Source organism: Nerophis ophidion, linkage group LG08 (assembly GCF_033978795.1).
Source record: "Nerophis ophidion isolate RoL-2023_Sa linkage group LG08, RoL_Noph_v1.0, whole genome shotgun sequence".
NCBI lineage: Eukaryota > Metazoa > Chordata > Actinopteri > Syngnathiformes > Syngnathidae > Nerophis > Nerophis ophidion.
The window spans coordinates 67,507,576-67,530,999 of record NC_084618.1 but is presented as its reverse complement, the minus strand read 5'-3'; the positions used below and the strand labels follow the sequence as shown (position 1 = coordinate 67,530,999).

Genomic DNA, 23,424 nt, shown 5'->3' with positions numbered 1-23,424 from the left:
GTGCTGGCATTTTAGCTAATTGTCTGGTTTTGAAACTACTAAGCAAGGATTTGGTTACTTGATATCGTCTGATTTTTATGCAAGCTGATTCCCTGTAAGCATGCTAATGTTAAAATGCTAACATTTGGCTAATTCTGTACTTTTTAACTGAATAATCATGGACTTTGTTACTTGGTGCCATCTGAAAAACATGCTAGCTGTTCCCCTGTTAGCATACTTTAGGATACTTTAGGACCTAACAGTCATGGATTGTATGACTTGGCTCCATCTTAGAAGTGTACTACTTTTTCCCCTGTTTGCATGCTAATGTTAATATGCTAATATTTTAAGCTTGCATTTTTAGCTAATTTTGTAAGTTCAACCTAATAATCATAGATTTTGCTTCAGGTCGCCAGATTATAGGTACGCTGCTAAAGTTAGCATAAAATGTTAGCATGCTAGCATTTTAGCTAATTTTCTACGTTTTAACCTAATAATTACGAATTTTGTTCCTTGACGCCATGTTAGAAGAGTGCTATTTGCTTCCTTGTTAGCATGCTAACTTGTTATGCTCACATTGACGCTAATGTAATATATTTACGGCCAAAACCCATAAATTCTTTGTAACGTCTTGAAGTATGCTAACTCTTAACTGTATGCTAACTCTTAACTGTAGCTACATTTAGCATTCAGCACAGCTTCTGCTCTTCACCTCCCTGACAAGATTATACCTTAAAACTCCTTCAACTTTCAAACCATTTCTACATTCCAATAGCATGTTAGCTTAGCATCAGCTATTCAACTTTCAAACCATTTCTACATTCCAATAGCATGTTAGCTTAGCGTCAGCTCTTCAACATTCAAACCATTTCTACATTCATCTTATTTCAGTTGAGCGTTCACACACAATCTTTACTTCATCTCCTCGTAATCATTCTGTTTCTGGCAAAAAGGTTGAACCCTGTGTCACGTGACAAAAAGGAGGCGGAGCGAGGGCCAATCAGGAAGTCTCCTCAGGATGTGGCACCGCCCAGACGGCTCAAGAGCGCCACCACTAAGGCAACCAAAGGCTCCCCAAAGTCCCAAATCACCAAAAGGTATTCTGGGCTTTTGGGCGCCCCTTCTTATGTCGCGACTCGCCACTTTGACCACCGTGTGTGTGTGTGTGTGTGTGTGTGTGTGTGTGTGTGTGTAAAGGTACAAGTTCTCAGAGGGCATGCTGTCAGCGTGCCACACCCTCAAGACACACCTGAATGAGGGCAAGCGTTTACCCAGCAGAGAGTTGGTGAGCAGACAAATGCTGACTTTCAGAATGTTTGCTGATGTCATTCAAACAATTCCAAGTAAATATTCCACAAATACAAATGTAGGCGTGCTTGATGTCATTGAAACACAACACAGTTATTGTATTTTAACACAATACTTTTTTCATTTTCACTTCAATGACTCAACATTTCAATAACAAAATAATCCTTTAAATGTACTCATTTTTTTTAAACAAATATAATTATTATTATTATCACGATTATTTGTATGCATAATAGCGCTGTAATTGTTACCTGGTGTAGGAGTCACTCACTAAGTCAGGTAGCAACGTAACTCAACAAGTTCTGGGTGGATCTTCATGGAATGTTCAGGAAATGTTTCAAAATAAGACAAAGAACAACTGTTTGGATTTTGACTTCAATTAAAACATCATGCCGATAAACTACAAATTTGTTTGAAATACACCGCAGCTTTTAGAATGCTACTGATCTGCTGCCACCTTGCTGACAATGTGAGTAACTAACCTTAACAGCACAGCATTTACTTATATGACACAACCCAAACAACCTTCCCTAGTCATGGTGCAAAAAAAAGAAATACATAAAAATGCAACTAACATAAAGGTGCTCACTGAACTTTGTGGATATTATGAAAAATGTCCAAGCCCCATAAAAAAGTCAGAATGACAGCGATTGAAATCCATTAGAGTGCATGATGGGAAAAACCTCAGACACTCTCCACACGTAGTAAACATGTTTGCTGCACGCTGCTTCTCTAAGCAGCTTACACTCTCACACTCTTATTATCCAATTATATATCCATTCTATTAATAATATATCCCTTCTATTACTGGTATATGCATTCTATTAATGGTATATCCCTTCTATTACTGGTATATCCCTTCTATTACTGATATATGCATTCTATTAATGGTATATCCCTTCTATTACTGGTATATGCATTCTATTAATGGTATATCCCTTCTATTACTGGTATATCCCTTCTATTACTGATATATGCATTCTATTAATGGTATATCCCTTCTATTACTGGTATATGCATTCTATTAATGGTATATCCCTTCTATTACTGATATATCCCTTCTATCAATGGTATATGAGTTCTATGAGTACAAGATGTAGTCAGCAGGACATGTATTTGGATATAATACAAGAAAGCAGAGTAGACTGTAAGACTTTGTGCTCCCAAGTCAGAAAGTTAGGACACCCTTGATCTACACCTGAGCTGACATCTGCTATTTGTTTGCATGTTGGCCGCCCACCTCCACCCACAGAGACAAATACTTCCTAGAACATTATTGGAGCCCTCTTGACATGAAATAACACCCATTGTCCCCTTTCCACCCGTTTTACCCAGCCATCCGTTTTCTACCGCTTGTCCCTTACGCCCATTCATCCCAATTTGAAATCCATTCTTATATTTCAGAAATAAAATATAAATATAAAATATGAACTATATTTATATACACCAGGGTTGTCCAGATACCAATATTATAGTACCAGTGCCAGTTCACTCATTAATAAGATGAAGTTGTAACATTGACTCATGTGTGTGTGTGTGTGTGTGTGTGTGTGTGTGTGTGTGTGTGTGTGTGTGTGTGTGTGTTTGCAGCGTGAGGTGCAGGAGGAGTGGATGTCAGTGTCCAGTGGCAAGTGTGCGAGTGCAGACTTGGTAGAAGACTTCATGTCCAACTTGAGGATGATCTCTGACCGGCTGCTGCGTCTTGTGGTCAACATGGCCGACAGCAACGGCAACACAACTCTGCACTACAGCGTCTCACACGCCAACTTCCAGGTGGTGCACAAGTTGCTGGAGGGAGGTAGGCTCATGCAGCATAGTTGTGTACTTGTGTGCACGCACAACTTGTGTTTGTACACTCATGCAGCATAGTTGTGTACTTGTGTGCACACACAACTTGTGTTTGTACGCTCATGCAGCATAGTTGTGTACTTGTGTGCACGCACAACTTGTGTTTGTACGCTCATGCAGCATAGTTGTGTACTTGTGTGCACGCACAACTTGTGTTTGTACACTCATGCAGCATAGTTGTGTACTTGTGTGCACACACAACTTGTGTTTGTACGCTCATGCAGCATAGTTGTGTACTTGTGTGTACGCACAACTTGTGTTTGTACGCTCATGCAGCATAGTTGTGTACTTGTGTGCACGCACAACTTGTGTTTGTACGCTCATGCAGCATAGTTGTGTACTTGTGTGCACGCACAACTTGTGTTTGTACGCTCATGCAGCATAGTTGTGTACTTGTGTGCACACACAACTTGTGTTTGTACGCTCATGCAGCATAGTTGTGTACTTGTGTGCACGCACAACTTGTGTTTGTACGCTCATGCAGCATAGTTGTGTACTTGTGTGCACGCACAACTTGTGTTTGTACGCTCGTGCAGCATAGTTGTGTACTTGTGTGCACGCACAACTTGTGTTTGTACGCTCATGCAGCATAGTTGTGTACTTGTGTGCACACACAACTTGTGTTTGTACGCTTATGTAGCATAGTTGTCTACTTGTGTGCACGCACAACTTGTGTTTGTACGCTCGTGCAGCATAGTTGTGCACTTGTGTGCACGCACAACTTGTGTTTGTACGCTCATGCAGCATAGTTGTGTACTTGTGTGCACACACAACTTGTGTTTGTACGCTCGTGCAGCATAGTTGTGTACTTGTGTGCACGCACAACTTGTGTTTGTACGCTCATGCACCATAGTTGTGTACTTGTGTGCACGCACAACTTGTGTTTGTACACTCATGCAGCATAGTTGTGTACTTGTGTGCACGCACAACTTGTGTTTGTACGCTCATGCAGCATAGTTGTCTACTTGTGTGGACACACAACTTGTGTTTGTACGCTCATGCAGCATAGTTGTGCACTTGTGTGCACGCACAACTTGTGTTTGTACGCTCATGCAGCATAGTTGTGTACTTGTGTGCACACACAACTTGTGTTTGTACGCTTATGTAGCATAGTTGTCTACTTGTGTGCACGCACAACTTGTGTTTGTACGCTCGTGCAGCATAGTTGTGTACTTGTGTGCACGCACAACTTGTGTTTGTACGCTCATGCAGCATAGTTGTGTACTTGTGTGCACGCACAACTTGTGTTTGTACGCTCATGCAGCATAGTTGTCTACTTGTGTGGACACACAACTTGTGTTTGTACGCTCATGCAGCATAGTTGTGCACTTGTGTGCACGCACAACTTGTGTTTGTACGCTCATGCAGCATAGTTGTGTACTTGTGTGCACACACAACTTGTGTTTGTACGCTTATGTAGCATAGTTGTCTACTTGTGTGCACGCACAACTTGTGTTTGTACGCTCGTGCAGCATAGTTGTGTACTTGTGTGCACGCACAACTTGTGTTTGTACACTCATGCAGCATAGTTGTGTACTTGTGTGCACGCACAACTTGTGTTTGTACGCTCATGCAGCATAGTTGTCTACTTGTGTGGACACACAACTTGTGTTTGTACGCTCATGCAGCATAGTTGTGTACTTGTGTGCACACACAACTTGTTTTTGTACGCTCATGCAGCATAGTTGTGTACTTGTGTGCACGCACAACTTGTGTTTGTACGCTCGTGCAGCATAGTTGTGTACTTGTGTGCACGCACAACTTGTGTTTGTACACTCATGCAGCATAGTTGTGTACTTGTGTGCACGCACAACTTGTGTTTGTACACTCATGCAGCATAGTTGTGTACTTGTGTGCACGCACAACTTGTGTTTGTACGCTCATGCAGCACAGTTGTGTGTTGTTGTGCAGAGGTGTGTGAGATGAACACACACAACAAGGCAGGCTACACATCCATCATGCTGGCCTCCACACAAGAAGTAGAAGACATGAAGGACATGAAGGTGGTGGAACATCTCTTTGACAGAGGAGACGTCAACGCTAAAGCTAGCCAGGTGACTAACTTCTTTCATGTGTACATCATATACATCATCCACATATGTGTGTATCATATACATCATCCACACATATGTGTGTACATCATATACATCATCCACACATACAGTATGTGTGTATCATATACATCATCAATATATGTGTGTATCATATACATCATCCACACATATGTGTGTATCATATACATCATCACATATGTGTGTATCATATACATCATCCACATATGTGTGTATCATATACATCATCAATATGTGTGTGTATCATATACATCATCCACACATATGTGTGTATCATATACATCATCCACACATATGTGTGTATCATATACATCATCCACACATATGTGTGTATCATATACATCATCACATATGTGTGTATCATATACATCATCCACATATGTGTGTATCATATACATCATCAATATGTGTGTGTATCATATACATCATCCACATATGTGTGTATCATATACATCATCCACACATATGTGTGTATCATATACATCATCACATATGTGTGTATCATATACATCATCCACACATATGTGTGTATCATATACATCATCCACACATATGTGTGTATCATATACATCATCAATATATGTGTGTATCATATACATCATCCACACATATGTGTGTATCATATACATCATCACATATGTGTGTATCATATACATCATCCACATATGTGTGTATCATATACATCATCAATGTGTGTGTGTATCATATACATCATCCACATATGTGTGTATCATATACATCATCCACATATGTGTGTATCATATACATCATCCACACATATGTGTGTGTATCATATACATCATCAATATATGTGTGTATCATATACATCATCCACACATATGTGTGTATCATATACATCATCAATATATGTGTGTATCATATACATCATCCACATATGTGTGTATCATATACATCATCAATATGTGTGTGTATCATATACATCATCCACATATGTGTGTGTATCATATACATCATCATGGTAAATGGTGTTAGATGTAAATATAAACAGAATACAATGATTTGCAAATCCTTTTCAAGCCATATTCAGTTGAATATGCTACAAAGACAACATATTTCATGTTCAAACTGAAAAAAAATAAGTAGTTTGCAAATAATAATTAACTTTAGAATTTCATGGCTGCAACACGTGCCAAAGTAGTTGGGAAAGGGCATGTTCACCACTGTGTTACATCACCTTTTCTTTTAACAACACTCAATAAATGTTTGGGAACTGAGGAAACTAATTGTTGAAGCTTTGAAAGTGGAATTCTTTCCCATTCTTGTTTTATGTAGAGCTTCAGTCCTTCAACAGTCCGGGGTCTGCCTGTGTTGTATTTTACGCTTCATAATGCGCCACACATTTTCCATGGGAGACATGTCTGGACTGCAGGCGGGCCAGGAAAGTACCCGCACTCTTTTACTACGAAGCCACGCTGTTGTAACACTTGTCTTGCTGAAATAAGCAGGGGCGTCCATGAAAAAGACGGTGCTTAGATGGCAGCATATGTTGTTCCAAAAGCTGTATGTACCTTTCAGCATTAATGGTGCCTTCACAGATGTGTAAGTTACCCATGCCTTGGGCACTAATACACCCCCATACCATCACACATGTGTAAGTTACCCATGCCTTGGGCACTAATACACCCCCATACCATCACACATGTGTAAGTTACCCATGCCTTGGGCACTAATGCACCCCCATACCATCACACATGTGTAAGTTACCCATGCCTTGGGCACTAATACACCCCCATACCATCACACATGTGTAAGTTACCCATGCCTTGTTCACTAATACACCCCCATACCATCACACATGTGTAAGTTACCCATGCCTTGGGCACTAATGCACCCCCATACCATCACACATGTGTAAGTTACCCATGTCTTGTTCACTAATACACCCCCATACCATCACACATGTGTAAGTTACCCATGTCTTGGGCACTAATACACCCCCATACCATCACACATGTGTAAGTTACCCATGTCTTGTTCACTAATACACCCCCATACCATCACACATGTGTAAGTTACCCATGCCTTGGGCACTAATACACCCCCATACCATCACACATGTGTAAGTTACCCATGTCTTGTTCACTAATACACCCCCATACCATCACACATGTGTAAGTTACCCATGTCTTGTTCACTAATACACCCCCATACCATCACACATGTGTAAGTTACCCATGTCTTGGGCACTAATACACCCCCATACCATCACACATGTGTAAGTTACCCATGTCTTGTTCACTAATACACCCCCATACCATCACACATGTGTAAGTTACCCATGTCTTGTTCACTAATACACCCCCATACCATCACACATGTGTAAGTTACCCATGTCTTGTTCACTAATACACCCCCATACCATCACATATGTGTAAGTTACCCATGTCTTGTTCACTAATACACCCCCATACCATCACACATGTGTAAGTTACCCATGCCTTGTTCACTAATACACCCCCATACCATCACACATGTGTAAGTTACCCATGTCTTGTTCACTAATGCACCCCCATACCATCACACATGCTGGCTTTTACACTTTGCGTGGATAATAGTCTGGATGGTTCACTTCCCCTTTGGTCCGGATGACACAATGTCAAATATTTCCAAAAACAATTTGAAATGTGGACTCGTCAGACCACAGAACACTTTTCCACTTTGCATCAGTCCATCTTAGATGAGCTCAGGCTTAGCCAAGCTGGCGGCGTTTTTGGATGTTGTTGATAAATGGCTTTGGCTTTGCATAGTAGATCTTTAACTTGCACTTACAGATGTAGTGACAAACTGTAGTTACTGACAGTGGTTTTATGAAGTGTTCCTGAGCCCATGTGGTGATATCCTTTAGAGATTGATGTCTGATTTTGATACAGTGCCGTCTGAGGGATGGAAGGTCACGGTCATTCAATGTTGGTTTCCGGCCATGCCGCTTACGTGGAGTGATTTCTCCAGGTAAGATGTTTGGGAAGCTGTTTTTATAGCCAATCATGGCACCCACCTGTTCCCAATTAGCCTGCACACCTGTGGGATGTTCCAAATAAGTGTTTGATAAGCATTCCTCAACGTTATCAGTATTTATTGCCACCTTTCCCAACTTCTTGGTCACGTGTTGCTGGCATCAAATTCTAAAGTTCATGATTATTTGCACAAAAAAAATGTTTATGAGTTTGAACATGAAATATGTTGTCTTTGTAGCATATTCAACTGAATATGGCTTGAAAAGGATTTGCAAATCATTGTATTCTGTTTATATTTACATCTAACACCATTTCCCAACTCATATGGAAACAGGGTTTGTATATCATGATTATAACCAGGTGAGTCACTCCTCTGACACATACTATATATTATTTCATTTATATATAATACACGTGGTGACTGCTGTGTACCAAGAAAACACACACACACACACAATAAGTGTGTGTGTGTGTGAAGTACACAACATGTACATATTTGTGCAATGAAAGAGGTTTTTAAGTGTATACTTTTAATGCTGAAGTGCTTTTAACTTGCTTTGATCTTTACTGCTATTACAAGGAATTCAATCCAACATTTGTTTAAGCAACATCATCCTTCTGTTTATATTTATGAAGTAGAAAGTAGAAGATGATGAAAAGGACTTCTGGCACCCTCTAGTGGTGAGCAGCGTGTATAACAGGCCAAGCTGTTCCCTTGTCAACATGGCGGACAATACAAAGTTGTATAAAAACCTCTTGACACAACAACTTATACTTACTTATTATCTCTAATACTTATTATCTCTATTAGTTATTAGTTATTATCTGCATTAGTTATTATATGTAATGACAATATGTGGTTAGCCCCTCCACTGTTTTTAATTTCTACATGTCCAGTAATATCCATCCATCCATTCATTTTCTACCGCTTATTCCCTTCGGGGTCGCGGGGGTTGCTGGAGCCTATCTCAGCTACAATTGGACAGAAGGCAGGATGCACCCTGGACAAGTCGACACCTCATCGCAGTGTCTAATGATAATAATAATAATAATAATAATAATAATAATAATAATAATGATAATAATAATAATAATAATAATAGCATCTTTGGAAGATCTTCCGGGTTGTCTGGAAAAGAGCAGTGGACGTAGGCAAGGAACATGAAGCAGTTCAGGACATTCTCCCTCCTCAGAGTTGAGTGCAAGACCGTCTTCAAGATCCTTTCTAATCGCCTTGTGGGATTTCTCCTGAAGAACACCTATATTGACACCTCGGTGCAGAAAGGACGAGTCCCAGGAGTTCAAGGGTGTATCAAACATCCTGGCATGGTAACATCCTGGCGTGTTAACACACTGGCATGGTAACACACTGGCGTGGTAACATCCTGGCGTGTTAACACACTGGCGTGGTAACACAGTGGCGTGGTAACATCCTGGCGTGGTAACACAGTGGCATGGTAACATCCTGGCGTGGTAACACACTGGCGTGGTAACACAGTGGCGTGGTAACACACTGGCGTGGTAACACAGTGGCGTGGTAACACACTGGCGTGTTAACACACTGGCGTGGTAACACACTGGCGTGGTAACACACTGGCGTGTTAACACACTGGCGTGGTAACACACTGGCGTGGTAACACAGTGGCGTGGTAACACACTGGCGTGTTAACACACTGGCGTGGTAACACACTGGCGTGGTAACACACTGGCGTGTTAACACACTGGCGTGGTAACACACTGGCGTGGTAACACACTGGCGTGTTAACACACTGGCGTGGTAACACAGTGGCGTGGTAACACAGTGGCGTGGTAACACACTGGCGTGGTAACACAGTGGCGTGGTAACACACTGGCGTGTTAACACATTGGCGTGGTAACACACTGGCGTGTTAACACACTGGCGTGTTAACACACTGGCGTGGTAACACACTGGCGTGGTAACACACTGGCGTGGTAACACACTGGCGTGGTAACACAGTGGCGTGGTAACACACTGGCGTGGTAACACAGTGGCGTGGTAACACACTGGCGTGTTAACATCCTGGCGTGTTAGCACACTGGCGTGGTAACACAGTGGCGTGGTAACATCCTGGCGTGGTAACACAGTGGCATGGTAACATCCTGGCGTGGTAACACACTGGCGTGGTAACACACTGGCGTGGTAACACAGTGGCGTGGTAACACACTGGCGTGTTAACACACTGGCGTGTTAACACACTGGCGTGGTAACACACTGGCGTGGTAACACACTGGCGTGTTAACACACTGGCGTGGTAACACACTGGCGTGGTAACACACTGGCGTGTTAACACACTGGCGTGGTAACACAGTGGCGTGGTAACACACTGGCGTGGTAACACAGTGGCGTGGTAACACACTGGCGTGTTAACATCCTGGCGTGTTAACACACTGGCGTGGTAACACACTGGCGTGGTAACATCCTGGCGTGTTAACACACTGGCGTGGTAACACACTGGCGTGTTAACACACTGGCGTGGTAACACACTGGCGTGGTAACACACTGGCGTGGTAACACAGTGGCATGGTAACACACTGGCGTGGTAACACAGTGGCATGGTAACACACTGGCGTGTTAACACACTGGCATGGTAACACACTGGCGTGTTAACACACTGGCGTGGTAACACAGTGGCATGGTAACACACTGGCGTGGTAACACACTGGCGTGTTAACACACTGGCGTGGTAACATCCTGGCGTGGTAACACACTGGCGTGGTAACACGGTGGCATGGTAACACCCTGGCATGGTAACACAGCTGAACCGAGAGGCACGAGAGAGCACGGGCAACTTGGCAGTACTGTGCTGGACCTCGCCAATGCTTATGGATGAATTCCACAGCAGTTGGTGGACTTGTCTCTGAGCACATACCACATCCCAGAGAAGATTGGCATCTCATCCTGGACTATCACAACAACTTTAGTTGGAGGTTGACCGCCGGCATTTCAACAGCAGGTTGGCATGGTCTGGAGAGTCATCATCACAGGCTGTACCATGTCTGTGTCCATGTTTGCACTGGCCATGAATATACTCATGAAGTCTGTGGAAGTAGAGTGCTGAGAGGCCCTTTGTCCAAATCTGGCACCCAGCAACCTCCGATTAGAGCATTCATGGATGATCTCAAGGTAACTACAACATCAGTGCCTGGATGCAGATGGCTCTTTCCAGGCCTTGATCGACTCATTAGTTGGGCGAGAAAGAGCTTCAAACTTGCTAAGTCCAGGTCCTTGGTCTTGAGGAAAGGAAAGGTAATCGACCATTTTCGCTTCAGTCCGGCAGACACTCAAATTCCATCTGTGTCAGAAAAGCCAGAGAAGAGCCTGGGGAAGCTTCACTAGCGATCTGAAGGATATCGCTGCATGTCAAGCTACCAGCGATAACCTCAACATGTGGCTCTCAGCTGTGGACAAGTCAGGACTTCCTGGGAAGTTGAAGGCCTGGATATATCAGCATGGCATCCTGCCTCGTCTCCTCCGGTCGCTGCTGATGTACGAATTCCCAATGACCATCGTGGAGGTTTTTGAGAGGACGATCAGCTTGTCCCTTGCGCAGGTGGCTGGGTCTGCCACGGAGCCTGAACTGCATTGCTTTGTTTGGGCACAACACCAAGCTGCAGCTTCCTTTTAGTAGTCTGGCAGAGGAGTTGAAGGTTTCCTGGGCCAGGGAAGTCCTGCTCTACAGAGATTCTGCTGATGAGAAAGTATCTTCAGAAGTCTGGTGCTGTGTCAGCACCTCTAACAGGCGGGGACACTGTTTGAAGACCTTGAATGGATCTCCACTTGGGCCTGGTGCTGCTGTTGTTCTGGCAGACTTGATTACCTCCTTAACTTCCTTCAGGTTGGGTTCACTGATGCCAAACAGGGTGCAGGGTTCTAGTGGGCATGTGAGGGCTGCACAGTGGCCGAGGTCTCGCTGTCTCATGCCGTCGCTGTAGGTGTTCTTGATGTGGAGGTTGATGTCCTCGTGACATGAGAGCTGACTACTGCACTTCTCTCCCAGCAGCTTCCCTGTGAATCCAAATGGATTTGCAATGTAGGCCCTGTGCTTGCCTCTCTTCCTGTGTCACTGGGCACGTCGCAGGGTGAGTAGCCGATCCCTTAAGGCCCTGTGCTTGCCTCTCTTCCTGTGTCACTGGGCACGTCGCAGGGTGAGTAGCCTATCCCTTAAGGCACTGTGCTTGCCTCTCTTCCTGTGTCACTGGGCACGTCGCAGGGTGAGTAGCCGATCCCTTAAGGCACTGTGCTTGCCTCTCTTCCTGTGTCACTTGGCACACCGCAGGGTGAGTAGCCGATCCCTTAAGGCCCTGTGCTTGCCTCTCTTCCTGTGTCACTGGGCACGCCGCAGGGTGAGTAGCCGATCCCTTAAGGCCCTGTGCTTGCCTCTCTTCCTGTGTCACTGGGCACGTCGCAGGGTGAGTAGCCTATCCCTTAAGGCACTGTGCTTGCCTCTCTTCCTGTGTCACTTGGCACACCGCAGGGTGAGTAGCCGATCCCTTAAGGCCCTGTGCTTGCCTCTCTTCCTGTGTCACTGGGCACGTCGCAGGGTGAGTAGCCGATCCCTTAAGGCACTGTGCTTGCCTCTCTTCCTGTGTCACTTGGCACACCGCAGGGTGAGTAGCCGATCCCTTAAGGCCCTGTGCTTGCCTCTCTTCCTGTGTCACTGGGCACGTCGCAGGGTGAGTAGCCTATCCCTTAAGGCACTGTGCTTGCCTCTCTTCCTGTGTCACTGGGCACGTCGCAGGGTGAGTAGCCTATCCCTTAAGGCACTGTGCTTGCCTCTCTTCCTGTGTCACTTGGCACACCGCAGGGTGAGTAGCCGATCCCTTAAGGCCCTGTGCTTGCCTCTCTTCCTGTGTCACTGGGCACGTCGCAGGGTGAGTAGCCTATCCCTTAAGGCACTGTGCTTGCCTCTCTTCCTGTGTCACTGGGCACGTCGCAGGGTGAGTAGCCGATCCCTTAAGGCCCTGTGCTTGCCTCTCTTCCTGTGTCACTGGGCACGTCGCAGGGTGAGTAGCCGATCCCTTAAGGCACTGTGCGTGCCTCTCTTCCTGTGTCACTGGCCACGTCGCAGGGTGAGTAGCCTATCCCTTAAGGCACTGTGCTTGCCTCTCTTCCTGTGTCACTTGGCACACCGCAGGGTGAGTAGCCTATCCCTTAAGGCACTGTGCGTGCCTCTCTTCCTGTGTCACTGGGCACGTCGCAGGGTGAGTAGCCGATCCCTTAAGGCACTGTGCTTGCCTCTCTTCCTGTGTCACTTGGCACACCGCAGGGTGAGTAGCCGATCCCTTAAGGCCCTGTGCTTGCCTCTCTTCCTGTGTCACTGGGCACGCCGCAGGGTGAGTAGCCGATCCCTTAAGGCCCTGTGCTTGCCTCTCTTCCTGTGTCACTGGGCACGTCGCAGGGTGAGTAGCCTATCCCTTAAGGCACTGTGCTTGCCTCTCTTCCTGTGTCACTTGGCACACCGCAGGGTGAGTAGCCGATCCCTTAAGGCCCTGTGCTTGCCTCTCTTCCTGTGTCACTGGGCACGTCGCAGGGTGAGTAGCCGATCCCTTAAGGCACTGTGCTTGCCTCTCTTCCTGTGTCACTTGGCACACCGCAGGGTGAGTAGCCGATCCCTTAAGGCCCTGTGCTTGCCTCTCTTCCTGTGTCACTGGGCACGTCGCAGGGTGAGTAGCCTATCTCTTAAGGCACTGTGCTTGCCTCTCTTCCTGTGTCACTGGGCACGTCGCAGGGTGAGTAGCCTATCCCTTAAGGCACTGTGCTTGCCTCTCTTCCTGTGTCACTTGGCACACCGCAGGGTGAGTAGCCGATCCCTTAAGGCCCTGTGCTTGCCTCTCTTCCTGTGTCACTGGGCACGTCGCAGGGTGAGTAGCCTATCCCTTAAGGCACTGTGCTTGCCTCTCTTCCTGTGTCACTGGGCACGTCGCAGGGTGAGTAGCCGATCCCTTAAGGCCCTGTGCTTGCCTCTCTTCCTGTGTCACTGGGCACGTCGCAGGGTGAGTAGCCGATCCCTTAAGGCACTGTGCGTGCCTCTCTTCCTGTGTCACTGGCCACGTCGCAGGGTGAGTAGCCTATCCCTTAAGGCACTGTGCTTGCCTCTCTTCCTGTGTCACTGGGCACGTCGCAGGGTGAGTAGCCTATCCCTTAAGGCACTGTGCGTGCCTCTCTTCCTGTGTCACTGGGCACGTCGCAGGGTGAGTAGCCGATCCCTTAAGGCACTGTGCTTGCCTCTCTTCCTGTGTCACTTGGCACACCGCAGGGTGAGTAGCCTATCCCTTAAGGCACTGTGCGTGCCTCTCTTCCTGTGTCACTGGGCACGTCGCAGGGTGAGTAGCCGATCCCTTAAGGCACTGTGCTTGCCTCTCTTCCTGTGTCACTTGGCACACCGCAGGGTGAGTAGCCGATCCCTTAAGGCCCTGTGCTTGCCTCTCTTCCTGTGTCACTGGGCACGCCGCAGGGTGAGTAGCCGATCCCTTAAGGCCCTGTGCTTGCCTCTCTTCCTGTGTCACTGGGCACGTCGCAGGGTGAGTAGCCTATCCCTTAAGGCACTGTGCTTGCCTCTCTTCCTGTGTCACTTGGCACACCGCAGGGTGAGTAGCCGATCCCTTAAGGCCCTGTGCTTGCCTCTCTTCCTGTGTCACTGGGCACGTCGCAGGGTGAGTAGCCGATCCCTTAAGGCACTGTGCTTGCCTCTCTTCCTGTGTCACTTGGCACACCGCAGGGTGAGTAGCCGATCCCTTAAGGCACTGTGCTTGCCTCTCTTCCTGTGTCACTGAGCACGTCGCAGGGTGAGTAGCCGATCCCTTAAGGCACTGTGCTTGCCTCTCTTCCTGTGTCACTTGGCACACCGCAGGGTGAGTAGCCGATCCCTTAAGGCACTGTGCTTGCCTCTCTTCCTGTGTCACTGAGCACGTCGCAGGGTGAGTAGCCGATCCCTTAAGGCACTGTGCTTGCCTCTCTTCCTGTGTCACTTGGCACACCGCAGGGTGAGTAGCCGATCCCTTAAGGCCCTGTGCTTGCCTCTCTTCCTGTGTCACTGGGCACGCCGCAGGGTGAGTAGCCGATCCCTTAAGGCCCTGTGCTTGCCTCTCTTCCTGTGTCACTGGGCACGTCGCAGGGTGAGTAGCCTATCCCTTAAGGCACTGTGCTTGCCTCTCTTCCTGTGTCACTTGGCACACCGCAGGGTGAGTAGCCGATCCCTTAAGGCCCTGTGCTTGCCTCTCTTCCTGTGTCACTGGGCACGTCGCAGGGTGAGTAGCCGATCCCTTAAGGCACTGTGCTTGCCTCTCTTCCTGTGTCACTTGGCACACCGCAGGGTGAGTAGCCGATCCCTTAAGGCACTGTGCTTGCCTCTCTTCCTGTGTCACTGAGCACGTCGCAGGGTGAGTAGCCGATCCCTTAAGGCACTGTGCTTGCCTCTCTTCCTGTGTCACTTGGCACACCGCAGGGTGAGTAGCCGATCCCTTAAGGCCCTGTGCTTGCCTCTCTTCCTGTGTCACTGGGCACGCCGCAGGGTGAGTAGCCTATCCCTTAAGGCACTGTGCTTGCCTCTCTTCCTGTGTCACTTGGCACACCGCAGGGTGAGTAGCCGATCCCTTAAGGCACTGTGCTTGCCTCTCTTCCTGTGTCACTTGGCACACCGCAGGGTGAGTAGCCGATCCCTTAAGGCCCTGTGCTTGCCTCTCTTCCTGTGTCACTGGGCACACTTCGCAGGGTGAGTAGCCTATCCCTTACCACACCCCTCAGTTCTGCCAAGGCTGCCTTCTCATCGTCGCTCGCCTTCCTGTACTGGCTCCTGAGGACTCTCAGTTCTTGTCTGAGTTGGGAAATCTTGGTTTCTGGCCGGTTTGGAATTGGTGCTGCAGTTGTTCCTCCATGCCAAACCTGTCTGATGCAATGCTTATTATGAATGTGCTCATTGTCTTGAGCCTCTGGACCACATCACCCTTGGCTGTTGCATCCAGGGCTGCATTAGCATCTTCAAACTGTTGCCACTCTGACTCCTTGTCGGATCATGGTGGGATATTGTGGCCCGCTGCAATATACCACTATGCTCTGATGCTCTGCTTTGGGGTTGCACCGGTGGTGGTGCTTGGAGGTTCTGGGCACCCTGGGGAGTGTCCGGGCCTGGATCCTCCTCCATCTCTTCAGGTGACGTACAGGGTCCTGGCACTGTGCGTTGTGCCGAGGGTTTCCTTAGGCAGCCCATTTTGCTCTGAGGTATCTTTAGACCAGTTTTTGCAGACTTTGCCACAGTTGCAGACTGCACTCGTAGTCAATTGTCCAATTGCAGGGGTCCTTACCAGGAAATTTCATTCTACACCCCCGCCCCCTCTCTCTCTCTCTCTCTCGGGCGCCCCTGAGGGTGTCTCTTTCGTGTTATGTATGAATGCAAATAAAATTTTAAAAATTATTTAAAAAAATAGACTAAATCAGAATCAGAAGAGGGTTTTTTTTAATTATTAAATTAAACTAAACTAAAATAAAACATAAACTCAACTGAATTTCTTTTGATGTATTTAATTTTAACTAAATATAATAGAATAAATATATATAATGTTTCTAACTTAAAAATAAATGCAATAATAAAGTAGAATACAATAAATTCAACCAAAAATAAAAAATAATAAAATGTATAAATAATTATTGTAATTTGGATATAATATATATATATATATATATATATATATATATATATATATATATATATATATATATATATATATATATATATATATATTATTGTTATGATTTAAAAATAGCTAAAATCCAAATAAACAGACAATAAAGTCAAATAAAAGAATTGTATTAATGTAACTTCAACTTGTGTATTGGACGTCAAAGATGTCTTCAAATGTTGTGTCCAGGCTGGTCAGACGGCGCTGATGCTGGCGGTCAGTCACAGCCGTGTGGACATGGTGCGAGCCCTCCTGGCCCGCGGGGCAAAGGTCAACCTTCAGGACGACGAGGGCTCCACGGCGCTGATGTGTGCCAGCGAGCACGGACACACCGCCATGGTCAAGTTGCTGCTGGACCAGCCCGACTGTGACCCCCTGCTGCAGGACAGCGTGAGTCACTAGCCACGCCCACTTTGCTTATCATACCAGCGTGCACACTCATCATGGTTGTGTTGTGTGCCACGCCCACTTTGGATACATTAGGGTGTGGTCATCATGGTTGTGTTGTGTGCCACGCCCACTTTGGATACATAAGGGTGTGGTCATCATGATTGTGTTGTGTGCCACGCCCACTTTGGATACATAAGGGTGTGGTCATCATGATTGTGTTGTGTGCCACGCCCACTTTGGATACATAAGGGTGTGGTCATCATGATTGTGTTGTGTGCCACGCCCACTTTGGATACATAAGGGTGTGGTCATCATGATTGTGTTGTGTGCCACGCCCACTTTGGATACATAAGGGTGTGGTCATCATGATTGTGTTGTGTGCCACGCCCACTTTGGATACATAAGGGTGTGGTCATCATGATTGTGTTGTGTGCCACGCCCACTTTGGATACATAAGGGTGTGGTCATCATGATTGTGTTGTGTGCCACGCCCACTTTGGATACATAAGGGTGTGGTCATCATGATTGTGTTGTGTGCCACGCCCACTTTGGATACATAAGGGTGTGGTCATCATGATTGTGTTGTGTGCCACGCCCACTTTGGATACATAAGGGTGTGGTCATCATGATTGTGTTGTGTGCCACGCCCACTTTGGATACATAAGGGTGTGGTCATCATGATTGTGTTGTGTGCCACGCCCACTTTGGATACATAAGGGTGTGGTCATCATGATTGTGTTGTGTGCCACGCCCACTTTGGATACATAAGGGTGTGGTCATCATGATTGTGTTGTGTGCCACACCAGGACCAGAGCACCGCCTTGTCCATCGCCATGGAGACGGGCCATCACGACATTGCGGCGCTTCTGTACGCACGCACCAACTTCTCCAGAGGACTCAATGAGGTAGGTGACTGAAACACTATGTCACGTGTCACATGTCACGTGTCACATGTCATGTATCACGTGTCACATGTCACGTGTCACATGTCACGTGTCACATGTCATGTGTCACGTGTCACATGTCACGTGTCACATGTCACGTATCACGTGTCACATGTCACGTGTCACATGTCACGTGTCACATGTCACGTGTCACATGTCACATGTCACGTGTCACGTCACGTCACATGTCACGTGTCACATGTGACGTGTCACATGTCACATGTCACATGTCACGTGTCACATGTCACGTGTCACATGTCACATGTCACGTGTCACATGTCACGTCACATGTCACGTGTCACGTGTCACATGTGACGTGTCACATGTCACATGTCACATGTCACATGTCACGTGTCACATGTCACGTGTCACATGTCACGTGTCACATGTCACATGTCACGTATCACGTGTCACATGTCACATGTCACGTATCACGTGTCACATGTCACATGTCCCGTTTCACATGTCACGTGTCACATGTCACATGTCACGTGTCACATGTCACATGTCACATGTCACATGTCCCGTTTCACATGTCACGTGTCACATGTCACATGTCACGTGTCACATGTCACATGTCACATGTCACATGTCACATGTCACATGTCACATGTCACATGTCACATGTCACCTCACTGCCTCCCACTTGTGTTGACAGGACCACCAGTGCCAACACTCTGATGGATGAACCCAGAATGGTCGCCATCCAACCATAATCCACTCTCAGATCAAATAATTGACTGTCAGATCAAATAATCCAGTGTGAGGTGAAGTGTGCCAAATAGAAATGGTGTCCATGAAGATGATCCCTGCTGGCCCACATGGACTCTCACATTCTTCTGCACCCCATACCCCACATCTCTAGTCCCTTCCAGGGGGTCCCCCACATGGACCCCCACATCTCTAGTCCCTTCCAGGGGGTCCCCACATGGATCCCCACATCTCTAGTCCCTTCCAGGGGGTCCCCCACATGGATCCCCACATCTCTAGTCCCTTCCAGGGGTCCCCCACATGGACCCCCACATCTCTAGTCCCTTCCAGGGGTCCCCCACATGGATCCCCACATCTCTAGTCGCTTCCAGGGGGTCCCCCACATGGATCCCCACATCTCTAGTCCCTTCCAGGGGTCCCCCACATGGATCCCCACATCTCTAGTCCCTTCCAGGGGTCCCCACATGGATCCCCACATCTCTAGTCCCTTCCAGGGGTCCCCACATGGATCCCCACATCTCTAGTCCCTTCCAGGGGTCCCCCACATGGATCCCCACATCTCTAGTCCCTTCCAGGGGTCCCCACATGGATCCCCACATCTCTAGTCCCTTCCAGGGGTCCCCACATGGATCCCCACATCTCTAGTCCCTTCCAGGGGGTCCCCACATCTGCGCTTCCTTCCAGGGAACTAAGCATGTAAATGAGTAGTTTGGGTACTGAGCTTAGGTCACGTGGTAGACAGCAGACTGACTACCAACTTAGGTCACATGCAGACTGACTACCAACTTAGGTCACATGCAGACTGACTACCAACTTAGGTCACATGCAGACTGACTACCAACTTAGGTCACATGCAGACTGACTACCAACTTAGGTCACGTGGTAGACAACAGACTGACTACCAACTTAGGTCACATGCAGACTGACTACCAACTTAGGTCACGTGGTAGACAACAGACTGACTACCAACTTAGGTCACATGCAGACTGACTACCAACTTAGGTCACGTGGTAGACAACAGACTGACTACCAACTTAGGTCACATGCAGACTGACTACCAACTTAGGTCACGTGGTAGACAACAGACTGACTACCAACTTAGGTCACGTGGTAGACAACAGACTGACTACCAACTTAGGTCACATGGTAGACAACAGACTGACTACCAACTTAGGTCACATGCAGACTGACTACCAACTTAGGTCACATGCAGACTGACTACCAACTTAGGTCACATGCAGACTGACTACCAACTTAGGTCACATGCAGACTGACTACCAACTTAGGTCACATGGTAGACAACAGACTGACTACCAACTTAGGTCACATGCAGACTGACTACCAACTTAGGTCACATGCAGACTGACTACCAACTTAGGTCACATGCAGACTGACTACCAAATTAGGTCACATGGTAGACAACAGACTGACTACCAACTTAGGTCACATGCAGACTGACTACCAACTTAGGTCACATGCAGACTGACTACCAACTTAGGTCACATGGTAGACAACAGACTGACTACCAACTTAGGTCACATGCAGACTGACTACCAACTTAGGTCACATGGTAGACAACAGACTGACTACCAACTTAGGTCACATGCAGACTGACTACCAACTTAGGTCACGTGGTAGACAGCAGACTGACTACCAACTTAGGTCACATGCAGACTGACTACCAACTTAGGTCACGTGGTAGACAACAGACTGACTACCAACTTAGGTCACATGCAGACTGACTACCAACTTAGGTCACATGCAGACTGACTACCAACTTAGGTCACGTGGTAGACAGCAGACTGACTACCAACTTAGGTCACATGGTAGACAGCAGACTGACTACCAACTTAGGTCACATGGTAGACAGCAGACTGACTACCAACTTAGGTCACATGCAGACTGACTACCAACTTAGGTCACGTGGTAGACAACAGACTGACTACCAACTTAGGTCACATGCAGACTGACTACCAACTTAGGTCACATGCAGACTGACTACCAACTTAGGTCACGTGGTAGACAGCAGACTAACTACCAACTTAGGTCACATGCAGACTGACTACCAACTTAGGTCACATGCAGACTGACTACCAACTTAGGTCACATGCAGACTGACTACCAACTTAGGTCACATGCAGACTGACTACCAACTTAGGTCACATGCAGACTGACTACCAACTTAGGTCACATGCAGACTGACTACCAACTTAGGTCACATGCAGACTGACTACCAACTTAGGTCACATGCAGACTGACTACCAACTTAGGTCACATGCAGACTGACTACCAACTTAGGTCACATGGTAGACAACAGACTGACTACCAACTTAGGTCACATGCAGACTGACTACCAACTTAGGTCACGTGGTAGACAGCAGACTGACTACCAACTTAGGTCACATGCAGACTGACTACCAACTTAGGTCACGTGGTAGACAACAGACTGACTACCAACTTAGGTCACATGCAGACTGACTACCAACTTAGGTCACATGCAGACTGACTACCAACTTAGGTCACGTGGTAGACAGCAGACTGACTACCAACTTAGGTCACATGGTAGACAGCAGACTGACTACCAACTTAGGTCACATGGTAGACAGCAGACTGACTACCAACTTAGGTCACATGCAGACTGACTACCAACTTAGGTCACGTGGTAGACAACAGACTGACTACCAACTTAGGTCACATGCAGACTGACTACCAACTTAGGTCACATGCAGACTGACTACCAACTTAGGTCACGTGGTAGACAGCAGACTAACTACCAACTTAGGTCACATGCAGACTGACTACCAACTTAGGTCACATGCAGACTGACTACCAACTTAGGTCACATGCAGACTGACTACCAACTTAGGTCACGTGGTAGACAACAGACTGACTACCAACTTAGGTCACATGCAGACTGACTACCAACTTAGGTCACGTGGTAGACAGCAGACTGACTACCAACTTAGGTCACATGGTAGACAGCAGACTGACTACCAACTTAGGTCACATGGTAGACAGCAGACTGACTACCAACTTAGGTCACATGCAGACTGACTACCAACTTAGGTCACGTGGTAGACAACAGACTGACTACCAACTTAGGTCACATGCAGACTGACTACCAACTTAGGTCACATGCAGACTGACTACCAACTTAGGTCACGTGGTAGACAACAGACTGACTACCAACTTAGGTCACGTGGTAGACAACAGACTGACTACAGACTTAGGTCACGTGGTAGACAACAGACTGACTACCAACTTAGGTCACGTGGTAGACAGCAGACTGACTACCAACTTAGGTCACATGGTAGACAGCAGACTGACTACCAACTTAGGTCACGTGGTAGACAACAGACTGACTACCAACTTAGGTCACGTGGTAGACAACAGACTGACTACCAACTTAGGTCACGTGGTAGACAGCAGACTGACTACCAACTTAGGTCACGTGGTAGACAACAGACTGACTACCAACTTAGGTCACATGCAGACTGACTACCAACTTAGGTCACATGGTAGACAACAGACTGACTACCAACTTAGGTCACATGCAGACTGACTACCAACTTAGGTCACATGGTAGACAGCAGACTGACTACCAACTTAGGTCACGTGGTAGACAACAGACTGACTACCAACTTAGGTCACATGGTAGACAGCAGACTGACTACCAACTTAGGTCACGTGGTAGACAACAGACTGACTACCAACTTAGGTCACATGGTAGACAGCAGACTGACTACCAACTTAGGTCACATGGTAGACAGCAGACTGAGGACACACGTGTCCCAGCCTGGAAGTCCGCTGTGACATGTGACGTTCAATGACCATAAAAAAAATGTAGGAAATGACAGTACTGAACTTAGAATAATACAAATTGTGAAATAAAGGGGCACATTACATAATGTGTAAATGTAATAAATGAGATAAAATGACATTAAAATAAGAACAGTAGTAAGACAGCAAGATATTGAGATCATAAATGACCTCTGTTACATTTGCAGTCTATTCAATAAAATATAAGTTGAAAATGATTTGTTGTATTCTCTTTTTATTTAGCATTTACACAAGGTGACAACTTCACTGCTTTTGTACTTTGTATTATATTCATAGTTTTGATGTTTTTGATTCCTCTAAAAGTTGTAGTCATCCTCATTATGTTCAGGCTCAAAAATGTATGGTTCCGGATCATTATTTGTCCTAAAGTGCTATTTGTTGTCTGCCATGATTAGTAGTGTTGATGTTGTTGAAGGGAAAGTGAACGTTGTGATGTGTTGTGAAATGAATACACCGCTGTATGCTTCAAATGATCTTATTAGGAATGTTACTACACTACATCATGTATATATTACATGTTATTATGAATGTTACTAGATACTACATATATACTTACATCATGTATATATTACATGTTATTATGAATGTTACTAGATACTACATATATACTTACATCATGTATATATTACATGTTATTATGAATGTTACTAGATACTACAT

General features: G+C 46.4%; 1 protein-coding gene across 1 annotated transcript in view; it reads left to right on the top strand.

Moving 5' to 3' along the window:
- Window positions 1-22,961, top strand: part of LOC133558455 (KN motif and ankyrin repeat domain-containing protein 1-like) — a 61,092-nt gene extending 38,131 nt beyond the window's left edge. Inside the window, exons 3-10 of the mRNA XM_061909837.1 lie at window positions 933-1,076; window positions 1,177-1,264; window positions 2,878-3,085; window positions 5,047-5,189; window positions 17,069-17,269; window positions 18,076-18,174; window positions 18,872-21,054; window positions 21,351-22,961. Of these exons, the coding sequence (XP_061765821.1) occupies window positions 933-1,076; window positions 1,177-1,264; window positions 2,878-3,085; window positions 5,047-5,189; window positions 17,069-17,269; window positions 18,076-18,174; window positions 18,872-18,901 (913 nt within the window). The 3' untranslated portion in view covers window positions 18,902-21,054; window positions 21,351-22,961. The remainder of the gene's footprint in view (window positions 1-932; window positions 1,077-1,176; window positions 1,265-2,877; window positions 3,086-5,046; window positions 5,190-17,068; window positions 17,270-18,075; window positions 18,175-18,871; window positions 21,055-21,350) is intronic.
- Window positions 22,962-23,424: the final 463 nt, after the last annotated feature.